We start from the raw sequence: 17,649 nt of genomic DNA, 5'->3' as shown, positions 1-17,649 counted from the left end.
TTCAGCCTCAGCAAGAGGAGGCTGAGGGGGGACCTGGTGGCTGCCTACAAACTCATCAGGGGAGATCATCAGCAAATAGGAAGAGCCCTTTTCTTCCCAGCACCACCTGGGGTGACAAGGAACAATGGTAATAAGCTGATGGAGAATAGGTTTAGGTTATATTTTACAGTTGGGGTGGCCAGAATCTGGAACCAATTTCTTAGGGAAGTGGTCCTCACCCCTACCTTGGGCAAATTCAAAAAAAGGTTAGATGGTCACCTGTCTGGGGTCTTGTGAACCCAGCATTCATTCCTGCCTGTGGCAGGGGGTCAGGCTAGATGATCTGATCTGGTCCCTCCTCACCCTAGCTACTATGAAACTCTCCTTCGACTGCTGCCTTCCCAAGGGCCCAGCCAGGCCAGGCTGCTTGCGGTGCCTCCCCCATGCCTGCTCCTCCCTGCACCTCTCTTCCTTTCTCTCCCTCTCTCTCCTCTTCCCTCTCCCCTTTCTTTCCTATCTCTCTTCTCTCATCACAACATGCTTACCAAAAAAGAACACACAAGAATAAAGGTAGTTATGAAGTTTTTATTGTCACCAGGTTTAGAATTTTTAGAAAACCTGGTATTTACTGTAAAAAGGCAACATTTATGATGATTAATCATATTAATATGCAGTATGTCCTGCAATGTACCCCCTCCCCAGTTTTGTTTTTCTGGTGTGCCAGCACTCCAGCACCTTACAAGGTAGATATTGTGGTTTTTTTGACACTCCGGCCAAAAAAGTTGCCTATCCCGATATACAGCATCTTTTATTTCTGTGACATTGTTTTAGGGTTGACGCTTTTATTGTAGCTTGGGCCCTTGTCATGATCATTATATGCTGCAAATAATTTTGACAATCTTTCTTGGCAAAGGAATCACTTGAGGAGAAGAACAGGCTTCTCAAGGAGCGTCTGGACAGGATATTTTCGGGCAACGAGCGCCGTTGTTCCAGAGCCCCAGTGTATGGCAAGGACTTGTTGGGGATTTGTTCTCTGATTGGCGAAAGAAAGATTTCTCAGCATTGTTCCCCTGGGGACAACAAATGGAGGTGGGCTGGCTTTGTGAACTGTTGCCTTTCTTCAAGTGCCTCAGGAGGCCCAAGTAACCCACTGCAAGATCTGATCTTGACATTGGATCAGCAACAGGAATCCCTGAAGGATTTTGTTAATAGGTAATTTGTGGTGAATGATTGTAGATTTCTACTAAAATGTGTGATTTCTAAACCAGTCCTTTCTGAATATCTGTGGGATTTCTTTTTTCTGTTTGTAGCTGATTCATTTTAGGCAACTTGATAGTGTAGCACAAGACATACACTACTGAGCCTTACACTGAGATATTACATTGGCCTTCAGTGTTGGGTTTGAAGATCTTTTATAATAGTAAACTGTCACTTTTACACCCTTAGAGTCTTCTATTTTTTTACCTTTAGAGTCTTTTGCTTTTCAATTAACATGATAGAAGACTTTCTTAGAGTATCAGCTCTTAGATTGTTGTGGAGAGCAAAACAACACTGAAGCTCAGTGCTGTTAGAATTAGAAAGAGAATCCCGCATTTCTTTTGTGTAGCTTACAGTAAAGTTAGTACAGTCTGTGCTGTTTCTTACCATTGGTGTACAATACGGGGCACTATGGGAAGCTGATTTGTACCTGGATTGTTCAGTGTTTTCTTTGAAAAGCAGTTGATTGATTGTCCCTGCCAGGAAAGCTCTAATTTTGATCTTGTTCATGTGGAAAATGCCCTGGTTCTTAAGCAAATTAATTCAGCCTCAGTTCATCAAATATCAAATAGAAGTTAAGTTTTAGTCTCTGGGCCAAAGACTCCTGCAAACTGTCCAGCTGCTCTCAGGAGTAAATTTCTATGCCTGCAGGTTTGGAGCCTTTGTTCTTCTGTAGCAAAATGTGGTTTAGCCCCTGTCACAAATGATCTAAATAGTTAACAAAAGAAACCTACCTGAGACCTGTGATAATTAGCTGGGTATGTTTACAAAACATATGTAGGCTTCCTAGATGTTAGAATAGAAATTGAATTATGCAGACATGCTGCAAGATTATTGCTAGCATTGATATGTAGCTGCTGCTTCTCCTGTGTGTTAAAATAAAGTTTTGTTGCATTTCACAGGGCTCTATATGTGTTGCCAGCTGCAGTCACTGCTCCACCATGTTTATATGTAGCAAATCCTCCCCCTTCATATAATCACAGAATGAAAGTCTTTAAGCACAATCTTAAGCAAAGGGTGGCTCCTTATTTACATCAACTGCGACGGATCATGACTCCACATTTGCTACAGTTCCCTGATCTCCGACTCGTGCAGTACGATTCAGGTAAAGGAGGGCATTTGGCAGTATGATGCAAACCTGCTTTCTCTGGCAGATGTTGAACATTTGGTACCTAGTCTTTACCCTTTCTCTCCCTGAAACAGGGAAATTGGAAGCTCTTGCTGTCTTACTTCAGAAGCTGAAGTCTGAAGGACGTCGTGTGCTGATCTTGTCACAGATGATTCTGATGCTAGATATCCTGGAGCTCTTCTTGAACTTCCATTTTCTTACATTTGTGAGGATTGACGAATATGCCAACCAGGAGCAACGTCAGGTGAGGTTACTTGAGTCTGGGGATATGGCTTTACATGTTTGAGACTTTTGTGCACTGAAATGTGAAAGAGGGAACCAGCATTCACATTCTGACATAAATTGGAGATGAGATTTTCTTCCCATTTTCCTACCCATTACAGCTAGTGCAGATTTATTTCAGTAGTGTCTCATGTTTCTGCTTTCTTTCCTCTTCCTCTCCCCCTGTAGGAACTGATGAAAAGTTTCAACCGGGACAAGCGCATTTTCTGTGCCATTCTTTCCTCCCACAGTCGTTCCACAGGAGTCAATCTTGTAGAGGCAGACACTGTTGTGTTCTATGATAATGATTTAAACCCAGTCATGGATGCAAAGGCTCAGGAGTGGTGCGACAGAATTGGGAGATGCAAAGACATCCACATATACAGGTAATGATTACATGGAGCAGCCTTTCTATTGCATTCTCTAATGTAGTATTAGTTAAACCAGGGATCACTGCTTTCTGACTTAGAAAAGCAAAAGCTAATATTTTATCTAATTAAGGAGAAAAATGATCGTATTACATAAAAACATAGCTAATGATTATCATAACACCTGTGTAATTTGTGAACTTAATTTTTCTATGCTACAGAGTGGAAAACATAAGTTAACAATCTTGTGGGTCTCTTTGACTTTTTCAGGGCAAATGCCTATTAATATTGTAGTATTTTGAGTAATGGAAAATTTTGTAGTGGATATGTTTGAGGTCCCCCCCCCCCCACACACACCTTCCCAAAAAAAAATGTTATAGTAAGTGAAAGGAAAAATCATTTGGAAAAATCAATCAAAATAATCAGTGTTGTAGTATTTCTTCTTCTTTTTTGTTTATTTATGTGTAAATCACAAATCTTCACTAATAGCTTTCCTTCTTTTTCTTACTTAATAAAAAACAAAGTTTTTGGGGAAGACAGTCCGTTGTGATAAATCCAACATAACATAAGATTATAGACAAATGTACTTTTTTAACTGCTTTAAAAGGTTATGGAGCGCTGCAGTTATGATCTAACATGATCTGCATGCTACCGTAGTGATACAGGTTACCCAAACTGCTATAACTTTACTCCCGAATGAATTGGGCTTAAAGGTAGAATGGTTTTGGTAAGCATTTATAGTACCAGAAGCATGCAGATATACAGTGTTACAATGCAACTGCTATATTGCTACTTTGGTAGCAGTGCATTTGTTGGGTCTAATTTGTTATATTTGCTAATTCATAAAGTGCAGCTTTACCCTGGCTACAAAGTGTTAGCTAGGACCATTTAATAGATTAGCCTAGTGCAGCCAGTGCTGTAAGAGGTCAGTTTTAGTCTCTAATATCCTGTTTGGTTTTTGGATGGCATTTTGAGAACACGATAATAAATTTTCTGTTGCACTTTAGGCTTGTAAGCGGTAATTCGGTAGAAGAAAAGCTTCTGAAAAATGGCACGAAGGATTTGATCAGAGAAGTAGCTGCTCAGGGAAATGATTATTCAATGGCCTTTTTAACACAGGTACTTTTATATTAAGAATCCTTCATTTCCTCCCCCAGAAAGACTTGTAGTAATAAATATTGATTATTGGTAAATCATCAGTGTTTTATAGAAAGTTAATTTGAGTGGGATTTAGTAATTAAATTAAAATAATCAAGAGATATGGGAAGCCCAGTTATTGCATAGATTTTAGGAGATTTTTGGACCATATCATTTCCTGGTATTGGACTGTATAGGCAGGGGCTGGGCTTGGTTTCTTACTGGTCTCTTGTTCCTACTGTAGCTTTTTGTGGATGTGGAAAGAACAGAAGCAATAACATGTAGCTTTAAAAATGGGGATATAAAGTAAGAGGGTGTATTGAGACCTCTCCTGGAAGTGCAGAATACGCTTGCCCCACATTTCTTTTAAAACAAAATTTACTCAGGAAAAGGGGCACCAGAAATATTGCCAGAAAAGTGAGAGGTTTTCTTTCTCCTTCAGCCATTGTACTGCTTCAGAGATCCACTTGATTTCAGGTTATGTCTAAGTAGTACCAAAAACTGAATGATCCTGAAGAACTTGTTTTTTCTCTCCCCCCTCTCACCTAGCAAACTATTCAGGAATTGTTTGAGGTTCATTCTCCTATGGAGGATTCTGGTTTTCGAGTCAAAGCAGAGGAGTTTGTGGTACTTTCTCAGGAACCTTCTCCAGCAGAAACAATTTCACCCAAGGTTGCAAGACCATTTATAGAGGTAATTAAATAACACATTTGTATTTGTAAGCATGAGAGCAAAGGGGGTAGGGTGTGAGGGTGGAAGCAAAGCAGTTGAGTTAAATGTACTGGTCTTACCCTTTTAACTTTTTTCCATCTTTTATCTTTCTGTTTCAATTTTTATCAGACTTTCTTTTATTTTAGCAAGGTTTATAAAATTCAGTTGCATAATCTCTTTCTTCATGGAGCTGGTAGGTCTGTTTTCTAAATACATATTGTATTGTAAAAGTTGCATTGATGCTGTTGAGCTTTGCATTAAGCTACGTGAGCACATATTTTTAAAGATACATTTTAAAATGCACCTGTTTTTTCTCAAGGCCCTCAACAGCATTGAACAAGAAGAGGAGCCAGGTGAACATATGCCAACAGCAAGGAGTAAATCAAGAAGAGAAGCTTTAATTTCAGAGCTCTGCGAGCCAAAATACGAGGAACCTTCGCAATTACAGGAATTAGTTGCTGTTGTGGACCAGGTACCAGGATTTTCCTTGTTTTATTAACAATTGGGAACATTTTTGTTTAAACCGGTCAACTTATTTTAGTCTGTTCAAAGCAACTCTGCTTTTAAAGAGTCTGTTACAACTTGCATTGAAATCAGTGTCAAGAACCCCTGCTGGCTTCAGTGGGATATGAGTAAGCTGTAAACAAAGGAGATTTATTGTAATGAGAGCTTGGGTAAACTCTGCTTGAATCATAACTTCGTGTTATCTTTAGTGCTAACGATATTTTCTTAATGTGTTCCCTCAGCTTACTCCTATTGAGAAGTATGCTTTGAATTATTTAGAGCTCTTCCATGTTTCCATTGATGAGAGTGAACCAAGATTAAATGAGGTAAAATGTAATGAGTGTCTCTAGTTTCTTTTTTACACTACTACAATACGTGCCAGCAGGGGTACGTCTTCAATATGCAACAAAAACTCCAAAGCGTGTGATTTTTATTTCAGGCACTATAATAATCCTCTGTTGCTATAGTATCTGAGTGCCTTAAAAAATATTAAGGAATGTAACCTGACAAATCCCCTTTGAGATGGGGCAAATGTTATTCTTTTTATGTTTTATAAATGGGGAAACAGGCGTGCATATTAACAGCCTAGTCCAGCAAACCTTCTTCATCTATTTCATTTGTAGCTGATAGGGCTATTTTTGTGCTTCAAGGGTGCTGCTCATTTAAATAAAGGTCTCTTCTGAGCTTGCGGTTTTTAACAAGGCTTACATTGGCATTCAGTCCTCTGGTGGTTTTCATAGCACAGTAGTGTTTTGGGGGTAGTAGGTCAGCGCAGAAGAGACATGCCATTAAAGTTCCCATTAGAGCAGCTTTTCCTACAAGCTTGGTCCTTCCCTGGTGTCTCCTTTTGGAGCTGCACCTGTTTCTATTGCCAGTTTTCATACAAATCTACTGTGGAACAGACTGATTTTTGCTTCAGCTTCTCGTCAAAGAATCACTTCATCTTGAATATCGTGTGGGACCCCATGGTGCAGAGATACAGCTAGTTAGGATTGAGGCCTAATTATGTACCTGAAGGTTTAACCATTAGTCTCTGGAAGACAGAATCTCAGATCTGAGTTTCTTTAACCCAAAAGACCTCTTTAAATGACAGATGCTAACTATCTGTTTAAAATTGGGGTTATATTGTTTAGAAGGCATTCAGCTTGGAAGTGTCATGTTATTGAGAATTTGCTCATTCCAGAAATTGCAAGTTGGTGTTTTTTTTCTCTCTCAAGAGTTTAGTCCAACAGCTGTTACTCTTGTCAAGTTACTAAATAATCTGTATTCTCTCCTAGGTGGAACTGAGAGCTACAAAGAAAACATGGGAGATTCAGCACGTGAAGCAAGTTAAGGAAAAAGAGGAAAAAATACTTTGGGAAGATGAGGAAGAGTTGCTCACCTACACTCGGGAGGATGCATACAACAAGGTAATACCTGGCAATTGGTGTATTCCTTAGTAGTTACTCTGAAAATGTATATTCCTTCTTGGTGTAGCCAGTTCACTAGGCTCACTTGAATTGTGTTGCCTCTTTTTCTCTGTAGGAATATGTGTATGAAGGTGCAGATGGACAAACAGAAGTCATGCCTGTAAGTCATTTATGCTCTTCATCTTTTCAGACTTCTTTCTTTCAATTATCTTTTTAAGTTTAATTTGTTCAGTTCACTTACTAGTCTTCACAGTTAATTAAAAAGTCATGCTGATTTGTAAATTGTACTCTTGTGCAGCTTTGGACTCCCCCGACCCCGCCACAGGATGACAATGATATTTACATTGATTCTGTTATGTGCCTGATGTATGATACCACCCCAATTCCAGAGTCTAAGTTGCCTCCTGTGTATGTCAGGAAAGAACGGAAGCGACACAAAACAGATCCCTCTGGTATGTGTTTGGTTCAGAAAGGTTCTGCAGTACAGGCAGTCCTCGACTTACAACATTTCGAATTACAACATTTCACACTTACAACATTTATAAATTGACACCCTGTTTTAACTTTCTGGTGTCAGTTTTGACTTCACAACGCTTTATCCAATGCGATGCCACACTGGCGAACAAGTTTGCTGCATTGCTTATCTTCGTGGAGAACATCTGTCCAAACTTCCTTGGACACTTTCTTTAAGAAAGCAGCCAAGACTCCTGAGAAGACTCCAGCCAAGAACCCTTCAAAAAGTCCAGCCAAGAGCTTTTCAAAAAGTCCAGCAAAGTCACCTCAAAGAAGTCCTTCCAAATCAATATGATTGTTGTTTACAATATAAATACATGAATGTAGCTATATTACTCATCTATAAATTGATCGAGTACAAAATTCTGGCATACTTTTGGTGAAAATAGGGTATTGGGCCCTGGCTCAGGAACCAATACCCCATTTATAACATTTTTTTTAATGAGAAAATTGATTCTGAGTTGCAATGTTTCAACTTAAGATGCAATTTTTAGGAACCAGTTGTGTCATAAGTCTGAGGACTGCCTGTATTATCAGTTGGAGTCCTCTGTCACATTGCTTTATGTTTTCTGCTCCCAGAAAAAGCAAGGAGAAGATCATTTAGTCATACAGTTGTATGAAGGCTTTAAAAAGTTCAGATCCCCCTCAAACTAAGATAATCACCAGAGGCCACCATCTTCAGTTACTTAGACATTGTCCTATATTGTTCACTTAAAAACTTGTTTTTACGTTTCTTCCTTTTGTCTTTGATGCATATTAATCATATTAGCTATCTGGGATCTGAACCATTGGAAAAGCTAGTAGCCATGTTCAATTCCATTACTGACTCTGCATTTTTTTAGAGGCTGCCATGGTTTTATATGCAGTACAGAGCTCAGTATAGTCCTTGCAGCCTAATTGCTTGTTGTGTCCCTTTACTTTGTTGCGTGTTTCTTGCCCTCTGAAACTGTTCTGAAGATAGCATCGCTGTTCTAGCTGCAGGTCGGAAGAAAAAGCAGCGCCACGGAGAGACGGTTATACCTCCTCGATCGCTGTTTGACCGGGCGACACCAGCGATGTTAAAAATGCGGCGAGAGGGCAAAGAGCAGAAGAAGAACATACTGCTGAAACAGCAGACGCAGTTCGCAAAGCCATTGCCAACTCTTGTCAAACCAGCTGCTGAGGCTGGGCAGGACAATCCTGAGTGGCTGATCAGTGAAGACTGGGCCCTGCTGCAGGTAAGATGAACCCTGTGCTTTCCACTGTCATCATTTTGCTTCCCCCAGGCCTCTTTACAGTATGCCATACTTCCCACAGTGAACCAGATTGGTGCACTGTCCAGTGCAGCCAGCACGCTGTTTGCTTATGCGGGAGGGAAAGCTACTTTCTCCTCCCAGCCCCTCCCCACCCCATGTGCTGACCAATATTAGGAGCAGCTTGTGCCAGAAATCAGAACACCTGACAGCTATTATTCCTCTGTTCAAGAGCATGGGTCAGCTTGCACTTGAGCCCATGTTGTTTTTATGATTAGAGTAGTAACATGATGACATGTTGAGATGAGAAGATGATTTTATTGTCATCCATATTTTCTATCTTTGCCTTTTGTAGGCAGTGAAGCAGCTACTGGAGCTTCCTTTAAACCTTGCTGTTGTGTCACCAGCGCACACGCCTAACTGGGACCTCGTTAGTGATGTTGTTAACTCCTGCAGCCGAGTGTACCGCTCCCCAAAGCAATGCCGCAACAGATACGAAAATGTCATTATTCCCAGAGAGGAAGGAAAGGTGAGTTTGAATGGGACACTGCAACTTTTGAACTTCAGTTTGTCGTATTTTCTTTCTCATCTCTGTAAGCATATACTTTTATTAAATACTGCGGCAGTGTAAATAAATAACTTTTAAAAAGTTGTAAGTTATCCTCATTGGCTTTTCCACTTACTTTATGATTTCTTTGAAAAGAAAGAGCACCTGAACAAAATCTTCCGCAAAAGATCATCTAACTTTCCTTCTTATTTTACAGCTAATGTACGAAGCTAATCCTAAAAAGAAGACAAAAAGCATTTATAAGGTGTGCATTGGTATTGTTTCACAATCAAATCTAGACACTATGATATTTAGCATCAGTGGAGGTGGGCAGACGATACGTATGAGATCTTAAATACTGAAATAACAATTAAAACCCTGAATCTGTTTTTGTTTGTCAGTGCAGTGGATTGACACTAGACTTCAGCATTTGGAATTGGTAGCTGAATAGTAAACTGCCATGAAGTTTGGTTGTTTTGGCTTACTCCCTCGTGGATAGTTGTCCACCTAACGTGAACACCACATTATTCGTCTTGGTTTTTACAATGATGCTTAACACTTTTAATAACACATTTCATACAGCATGCACAAGATTTACAAGCATTAATGATTTATCCTTGAACACTGCTCTGCAGTATAATACTACCCCATTTTACAGGGGCAGAAACTAAGTCATATAGTCAAAGGACTTTGTCCAAACGTACAGCAAGTCAGTGGCAGAATGAGATGCAGAATGGAAATTCCTGACTTCAAGTCCCATCCCTTAATGAGCGGTCAGCTTCATCCCTGCTTGGGAGTTGCTGCTTCGGAGAAGCAAAGTATTGCACAGTGTGTTAGTATAGCTGTAGGGGGGTTCAGTTCTGACTCTGGTATTTGTGCGCACTAGAAGAACGATAAAAAGATTGGTAAAGGGCTCTCACTTTATTATCTCAAAATCCAAACTAAAACAAAAATTATCTTTTAAATTAGAAGAATCCAGCGATGATTCCAGTGTGACCTTGAGGGCTGCTCTTTATTTTGCCTTTTCTTTTTGTATTTCCCATAGAGTTGTATGCCAGTAAATTATCAGTGACACTAGACAGAAACCAGTCTGTGCGAGATTATGTTGGACTGCCATCTTAAATAATGGACAAGCACTAGGTGTTTGCACAGACACAAATATCAGTCGGATATTTTCAAATATAAAGGTGCTTTATTTTCATTTTTAGACTAAAAATAGTCGGCCGCTTCGTACCAATCAGATCTACGCCCAAGATGAAGGTGCAACCCACACACAGCTGTATACTAATCATTTTGAGATGATGAAAATGATTGCAGGAAAGAGAAGTCCACCAAGCAAACCTCTGTAAGTTTAGATAAATCTCTTCTGTATTTCATGATGCATGCGAGGCCACCTAGGCTTAGCCATACTTTTTATCCTCTCTTCCTATCTCTTATTTGTGATGTAAACTATTGTGCGTACCTGTGTACCATTTTGGCTAGCTGTTAAAGCTCTCTCTTCTTGCATTATTCTATCTAACTCTGTTGTTAGGATGGCGGTCCATCATCACAGCTGCGTACTTTTCTTATTAACATTCGTTTTTTGGGCAGAGACATATTCAGAAAGAAACATCTTCACCTTGCGTTCCGTTTTTCAACTGCATGAGTTACAAAAATCCTAAAGACACTGAAGTATGTTATACTTCCACCTGTAGTTACCTGCCAAGTATTTTTATATAAAATATCCATCCATCCACTCATCCAGCAAACATCACCAGAATTACAAAGCAACATCTTGCAAATATGCACACAATTAAATGTTGCCATTAAAGTTCTCTCCCTCCAATACCTTAATTTTGACTAATTTCAGACTTGGCATGAATCCTTTCCAGAAGAATCCAAAACATGCTTCAGTGCTTGCAGAAAGGTAAGGACTCTTGTATGTCTTAAATGGCTTAAAAGCTGGATTTTTTTTAATGCTTATTTTCTAAATTCTTTTATTGCTTTAATTTCTAGTGGAATCAACTATGATAAGCCACTTCCTCCGATTCAGGTTGCCTCCCTCCGAGCAGAGCGTATTGCAAAAGAGAAAAAGGTACGGTTTGTGTCTCAGTCTTTTCCTGTTTGCTCCCATGCTGCAGTAGTAGCAGCCTACCTGTTCTGCTACGATAAATAAAGTTGAAATGCAAAGGCTGGTAAGGAAACAGAATTGTGTTAAAATAAATTGTGGAGCAGTGACATGAGCTAAGCCTTAGACATTTGTCACCACAGTGACCAAAATGTGCAGCATTCCAGCCTTAATGGGGTTTGAGCATCTATTTCCTGAAGCAGCATGTTCTCAATGGGTCTGTCATGATGTCAGGGCATTCACAAGCATGTAGGACTCATTTTTGGGACACACAGTTAGCCAACTTCCTCATTTTACCCATGTCTCTCCTGTAGCCCCAGTTATTTATCATCCAGAAAGAACTGCCTTCCCTACTAATAAGGGCATGCTTTGCATGTAGAGTCTGCCTGGGTATTGATGGTTATCTCTTGAGATGAGGTTGGAAGGTGTGGTTGATTACCAGGGTTCTTGCATCCACTGCTTTGAAAAACACAGGAACCCTTTTGCTTGTGATTCTCCAGGCTTTGGCCGAACAGCAGAGGGCACAGCAGCAGACAGGGCCACAGCCGCAACAGCAGCAGCAGCAGCAGGCCGGCCAGCAGCAAGCACAGCAGCCAGCTGTACAGCAAGCACAAGCCCAGCCTCAACCACAGGCTCAAGCACAGGTAGTTCAGCAGCCACAGGCAGTGGTGCAGACTGCAGTAACTACTGTGGCCAACACGGCAGTATTGGTAAGGAAGGAAAGGCTCGCTGCTTCTGAAGCAGGGACTTCGCTTCTTGGGGGTGCATAATCCATGCGTACACTCTCTGTCGTGAAGGGGAGAAATTCTGACTCGCTAGTCACAGCCTCATCATTAATTTCCTGGATATGCTGGGTATCTTGGTTTTCCCTTTCTCCTTCACTAGGGAAATTTATACTAGACTTGACATAGTCAGCTTTGGTCCTCTCTAGGAGGAAAACAGCAAAAGTCTCAGCTGGTACAACATTATCTTCTCCAACAGTAACTGAAAAACATTTACACTGGTAATTTGGGGAGCAGAGAGACAGATGGGTGCTTCAGTCATTTTAAAAATCCCTTTTTCTGTGGAGGAATATGGAGATGTATTTTCCCTGTGAAACTCGTGTTTCTTAGCCCAAAGGCAGCCATTCAGAAGCTTCCCAAATGATTTAGAGGTTCTCCATTCACAGGTTGGCGTCCTTTGAGAGTTTCATAATGATATGCAACTCAAAACAGTTGTATTATTTAAGATGTGAGGAGGTCTGGTTACAGAGCTAATTAGCTAGTTGACATTTGTTAACCTGCAGAGACAGTAAGCCAGATAGAGAGCCCAATTGAATGAAATAGTTGAGTCATTTTGCCAAGAATTTATATTAAGCAGATCTAAACAAAAAGATTTGGAAGAGCTGTTATAGCTCACTATAAATCGTACAGTTGGATTGTGCCAGCTTTTGGGTGGTCCCTTCTTAACTTCAGTGGGACTATGAATGTGTTTTTAGGGTCTGTGCTGATGCTTACAAAAACAGGTTGGGGGCCTGTTTTTAAGACTAAAGAGGTTATATAAGTACGCAGCTGGTTGTGATTTTAACTTCATTAGAGAGGAGCCAAAGTGTTGTAGCTTTTATAGAGAGTTTAATATATGCATAAATTGCTGTACGTGTGCAATACAGAGAATATATACTTAAGTACTGTACATACTTAATAGTGCTTAAGTAGCTGTGCACTTTACCATAATACTTTTTGTCAGTGCCTCATTTCCACAGTAAGACAGGTCATTGCATTAAGCAATAAAGTGGTTTAAGAACTTTTAATCTTTGTTTTCCCTGAATGCATTTGTCTGAATTGTCTTCTAAACAGGCTGGTACAATCAAAACAGCAGTTCCTGGGACAAGTATACAGACTGGTAAGATGCCTTATAGTGGAGTCTTGGGGATAGGGGAGCAAATATAGAAATGTCTTCCCCACCCTCCTCCCAGCCTCATGTTTAATTTGAGTTTATTTTCAGCCACAGTGAGTGGGAACGTTATAGTGAACACAGTTGCTGGGGTCTCTGCTGCTACCTTCCAGCCGATCAATAAACGTCTGGCTTCACCAGTCATTCCTGGAACCCTGACTGTGAGTACTTTTTCCTTAAGTATCTGAGCAGAGAGAGAGAGAGGCTAAGAAGATGTAAACGTATTTTCCTCTCCGTCTCTGGCTCTCTCGTTAAAATATAAAGGTTCCATTGTTTTAAATCTAGTCTGAAAGCAGTGAAGAGTGATGACTTTCTGTTTTCTTAGACTTCTGGAGGTACAGCTACTGCACAAGTGGTACATACTCAACAGCGAACAGCAGCAGCACCTGCTGCTTCAACTGAATTGGTCACCATAGCAACTACACCCGGTGTTCGAGCAGTAACATCTGTGACGGCATCAGCAGTGGTAACTACTAACCTCACTCCAGTACAGACCCAGACACGGTCCCTTGTGACTCAGGTTACACCAGGTAATAATCAGTGGTTTAATTCTTCACAGGGTACATAAAGTATCCTAGCTAATGTGAACATTGTGGTCCCTGAATACTAGGAATTTGTTAGTAGTCCAATTAAACTTTTAACATGGCTGTCCTTAAGGAAACTATTACATTTTCCCACATTAAGCATTACTGAATGTGCAGTACTGAACATGTCTCTGTGTATGTAATGCTCAGGCATCCTGGTTTTCTCTGATTTAAAAAAAATCCCCAATTTTTGGTTTAAAAAAAGTACCCCAAATCCACATTTTCCACAATTTTAAATGAGACACCACTTTAACATGAAACAGCACTATATATATATCTGTAAGTGGTGTCTCATTTAAATCGCAGAAAAATGAGGATTTGGGGTTACTTTTTTTAAACCAGAAATTGGGGATTTTTTTTAAATTAGAGAACACCAGAATCCCTGGTAATTATATATGATGTTCAGTAGCTATGAATGATCAGCAAGAGGAGCAGCACAGTTTCAGGATGCAAGCAGCTCCTTGGAGGAAATACAGCTTAGTGATTAGAAAAGCAGATGTCTGAGGCATAGAAACAACTGATGTGAAGCTCTTAAAATAAGAGATGTTAAATATGTGAAGTATATTATTAGTACAAAATTGCATTTGAGATACATAAGTACATATTTGTTTTGGTTTTTAATTTATTCAGGAACCATATACTCTTTAAAGGGGACTTAGAGGGCATAATCTTATGTGAGCTGTAGTAGCCAGCACTTTATTTCTGCATCAGTAAAGTAGTATGTATAGCAACAAGTTGATGTACAGCTATGGGTATGAACATGATTCTTCTAATAGTTTTGTTTAGCAGAGAGCCACACAGATTAGCTGTTTGTCTTGTTCTGACAGTGATCCTAAGTCATTCCTGCTTCCATGGTCCATTTGGGCCTCCAAAGCTTATCTCGTTTCCTTTAACTCAACCCCAAATCCACTTTTGAGCTGATTAGGCAGGAAAAAAGTTGTGTTTAGCAAAGGTACTTGAACTTCTTAAGTGAAGTTGATGAGTTTCATCAAATGGCTGACCTTTCTCTTTCCCTTTTGTTCTATATACAGCTACCCCGACGGTTCAGCTCTCTGGCAAAACAATCACCCCTGCCCATTTCCAGCTTCTCAGGCAACAGCAGCAGCAAGCCGCTCAGGTGCAAGTCCCACAGATTCAAGCCCAGGCCCAGACCCAGTCTCCAGCTCAAATAAAAACAGTGGGGAAGTTATCACAGGTGAGTGACATTCTTAAGACAAGACAGAAGCTGCTCTTTGCTGTTACTTGAAGCACTCATTAACGATGTCTGCAGTAACCTATGTTTTTAGAGTAGAAAGAACTGGAAGTCTTCCTTACATTCCTTCCTGCTGAGACTAAGCTTTTATGAAATACAGAGCAAGCGAACATATTCATGTTGGTTTAGTATGGTTTCTTTAAGTAAATCAAAGTGCAAACATTGAATGTAGTCTGTTCTCTAGAGGTCCATACCAGCAGCCACATTCTTAGTTATATAGTCTAGTTCAGACCTAGTAGGGAAGTCTCCTGGCTTGCCATTGTAGCTCCACTCCTACTCTGAAAGCCATTAAAAATTTAAACATGATAGAAACACTTGTTTTTCAGGAGCAGCTGATCAAGTTACAGAAGCAGAAACTGCAGCTTCCTCAGCAACAAGCAGCACAGCAGCAGGCCCAGCCAGGGGCCCAACAACAAACCACACAAGTGCAAGTGCAGCAACAGCAGCAAACGCAACAACTCACTGCTGTGACGGCACCAAGGCCTGGAGCTGTCCTTACTGGCACCACCGTGGCGAACCTCCAAGTTGCTCGTCTTGTAAGTTGTCCTTGATTCTGCTAAAGATGCTCTTACACAGGTTGATACTTGTTGATGGCAAAGCTTTTTTACATTGCTCTGACAACATAAAAGGGACTTCAAGTGAGTATAAACGTTAATCCATGTCCACTTGAAAGGCCCTTCTGCACTTCCAGAGCAGTGTAAAGGGCCTTAGTATGAATATGACAGGCCCTTTGTTTCTGACCATACAGGTATCACGTTGCAATAACCTAGTGAAATAGCCCAATTGTTCTTTGTGTCAGTACAATAATCCTGATTCCTTACTGCTTAGACTCGTGTTCCTGCTTCCCAGCTTCAAGCACAAGGACAGATCCAGGCCCAAACACCTCAGGCGGCACAGGTTGCTTTAGCGAAGCCTCCAGTGGTGTCGGTTCCAGCTGCCGTCGTGTCATCTGCTGGTGTCACAACGCTCCCTGTTACGGTCGCTGGCATTAGTGTTGCTATTGGGCAGCCTCAGAAAGCTGCAGGTAAGGTATTACAGCCATTTTTTTTTAAATGCCATGTGAGCCCTTCTCGCTCATCAGATTGTAAAGGGACACAGCTTAAAATCAGCCCTCAAGTCTCATTTTAAAAATGAGTTGAAAGTACTTTCAGGACCTGTGGGTTTCTGGGGTTCTGTGGTCCTGTTTAAGAATGGGGATGGGGGGTGTTACAGGTCTTCCATGTACATTCTGATTGTTTTTGTAAATGGCAGGAGGGCAGACCGTGATGGCACAGCCCCTCCACGTCCAACAGCTCTTGAAACTCAAGCATCATCAGCCGACCCAGCAGCAGAAAGCCATCCAGCCCCAGGTTGCACAAGGTCAAGCTACTGTGCAGCAAAAGGTATTTCCCCATGTTCACTGTTACCTTGTAGTTCTGTGATGGCTTCTGGGCTGTCGTTAGTCAGCTATTGGCTTTGCTAAATTGCACTCAGACTTTCAGACCTAGCCAAAAATTGCTATGCGTGGGTCTCAGTAGATTTCCTCAGAAGACCGGTCTACAACCCTATAGTACTGTTATTATAAACCTCTTCAGACATGTAGGAGTTCTCTGAGAAGGTTACATTCTGGTAGCCTTTTCAAGCTGAAGCTGATTTAAAAAAACCCCAGAACAAGTGCTGTTTCGAGCCCGTGTCAAAATTTTTCTCTCTTCTGAGCATAAAGGCTTTTTTTCCAGCGTTCATTTGCTGGATAAACCCTGAAGTAATCACCAATTACATTTAGATTCTTGAGACAAACTCCTCAGGAATCTGTCTGTTCTTCAGAGTATGTTCTAGTCATCACTGATGTTCTATTTTTCTGCTTCAGATAAATGCTCAGCAAGTGACTGTCCAAGCTCAACAGCAGACATCGCAGCAGCAGAAAGTAACCTATACTACACAGCCAGCCATTAAAACCCAGTTCCTAACAACTCCTATTTCCCAGGCCCAAAAACCTGGTGGAACCCAACAAGTGCAGGCACAGATACAGGTACAGGTAACACAACTTCTTCCCCTCAAGTTATATTCTGGGATCAGAGAGTAGTAAAAATCACTTGTTGCAATGCAGTCAGATCAGACAAACAGCTAATCTGTGTGGCTCTCTGCTAAACAAAATGGTTTAGAAGAATTGTGTTCATATCTGTAGCTCTACATCCTCCAGCTTCACTGCCAGGTGTGCATGCACAAAAGCTGACTTGAAGTGTAATGGACATTTGCAACGTTCTAGTCCAGTGGTTCTCAACCTTCTCTTTTTGTACCAGGACCCATTTGTAAACATCGATGGCCAGTCTGGACCCAGTAAACAGCCGCCCCCCACCCCAGCATGTTGTGGGGAGAGGCTAGGGCATGGGGGGGCATATCCCCCCCCCAGGTTTGTGCGCCCATAGCAGGCATGGGGATGCAACCTGGCTGGACTGGCATAGGCAGGAGCTGCCTCCACAGCCCAGCGGGTGGGACCTGGCACAGGAGGGCAGAGCAAGGTGGTGAGACTTGTTGCTACTGCTACCAGGACCCATTCCCTGCCCCCCGCCCCCCCCAGTGCCATCAGCAGCATGAGGAATAATGGGGGGAGGAGGGCGGGGCTATGCTGCCCTCCCCTCCTTTTGCTGCCAGCTACTCAGGCACCAGGCTGCAGCTCTACCCAGCCACCGTAGCCTGGCCACCGCTGCTGCCCTCAGGCCACACCTCTACCCCAGAGGAGGGGTGGGG

At 41.4% G+C, this 17,649-nt stretch overlaps 1 protein-coding gene across 13 annotated transcripts in view; it reads left to right on the top strand.

Annotated features, from left to right (window-relative positions):
* EP400 (E1A binding protein p400) overlaps positions 1-17,649 on the top strand; it is a 71,553-nt gene that overhangs the window by 45,299 nt on the left and 8,605 nt on the right. For 6 of the 13 annotated variants that reach the window (XM_019507040.1, XM_019507039.1, XM_019507042.1 and 3 more), the window contains 26 exons: positions 893-1,191; positions 2,139-2,341; positions 2,440-2,609; positions 2,816-3,012; positions 4,002-4,113; positions 4,681-4,824; positions 5,162-5,314; positions 5,589-5,672; positions 6,624-6,755; positions 6,871-6,915; positions 7,054-7,207; positions 8,244-8,485; positions 8,856-9,029; positions 9,265-9,312; positions 10,256-10,392; positions 10,897-10,953; positions 11,043-11,121; positions 11,655-11,864; positions 12,990-13,035; positions 13,138-13,247; positions 13,412-13,616; positions 14,702-14,865; positions 15,249-15,458; positions 15,751-15,946; positions 16,174-16,304; positions 16,769-16,936. In XM_019507040.1, coding sequence (XP_019362585.1) covers positions 893-1,191; positions 2,139-2,341; positions 2,440-2,609; positions 2,816-3,012; positions 4,002-4,113; positions 4,681-4,824; positions 5,162-5,314; positions 5,589-5,672; positions 6,624-6,755; positions 6,871-6,915; positions 7,054-7,207; positions 8,244-8,485; positions 8,856-9,029; positions 9,265-9,312; positions 10,256-10,392; positions 10,897-10,953; positions 11,043-11,121; positions 11,655-11,864; positions 12,990-13,035; positions 13,138-13,247; positions 13,412-13,616; positions 14,702-14,865; positions 15,249-15,458; positions 15,751-15,946; positions 16,174-16,304; positions 16,769-16,936 — 3,870 coding nt within the window. The remainder of the gene's footprint in view (positions 1-892; positions 1,192-2,138; positions 2,342-2,439; positions 2,610-2,815; positions 3,013-4,001; positions 4,114-4,680; positions 4,825-5,161; positions 5,315-5,588; positions 5,673-6,623; positions 6,756-6,870; positions 6,916-7,053; positions 7,208-8,243; positions 8,486-8,855; positions 9,030-9,264; positions 9,313-10,255; positions 10,393-10,896; positions 10,954-11,042; positions 11,122-11,654; positions 11,865-12,989; positions 13,036-13,137; positions 13,248-13,411; positions 13,617-14,701; positions 14,866-15,248; positions 15,459-15,750; positions 15,947-16,173; positions 16,305-16,768; positions 16,937-17,649) is intronic. The other 7 variants (XM_019507043.1, XM_019507045.1, XM_019507044.1 and 4 more) reach the window with 4 other exon arrangements.

This window comes from Gavialis gangeticus, unplaced genomic scaffold (assembly GCF_001723915.1).
Source record: "Gavialis gangeticus isolate Ggan-Ray unplaced genomic scaffold, GavGan_comp1, whole genome shotgun sequence".
Taxonomy (NCBI): Eukaryota; Metazoa; Chordata; order Crocodylia; family Gavialidae; genus Gavialis; species Gavialis gangeticus.
The sequence above is the reverse complement of the archived record's forward strand: the minus strand, read 5'-3'. Positions and strand labels throughout refer to the sequence as shown.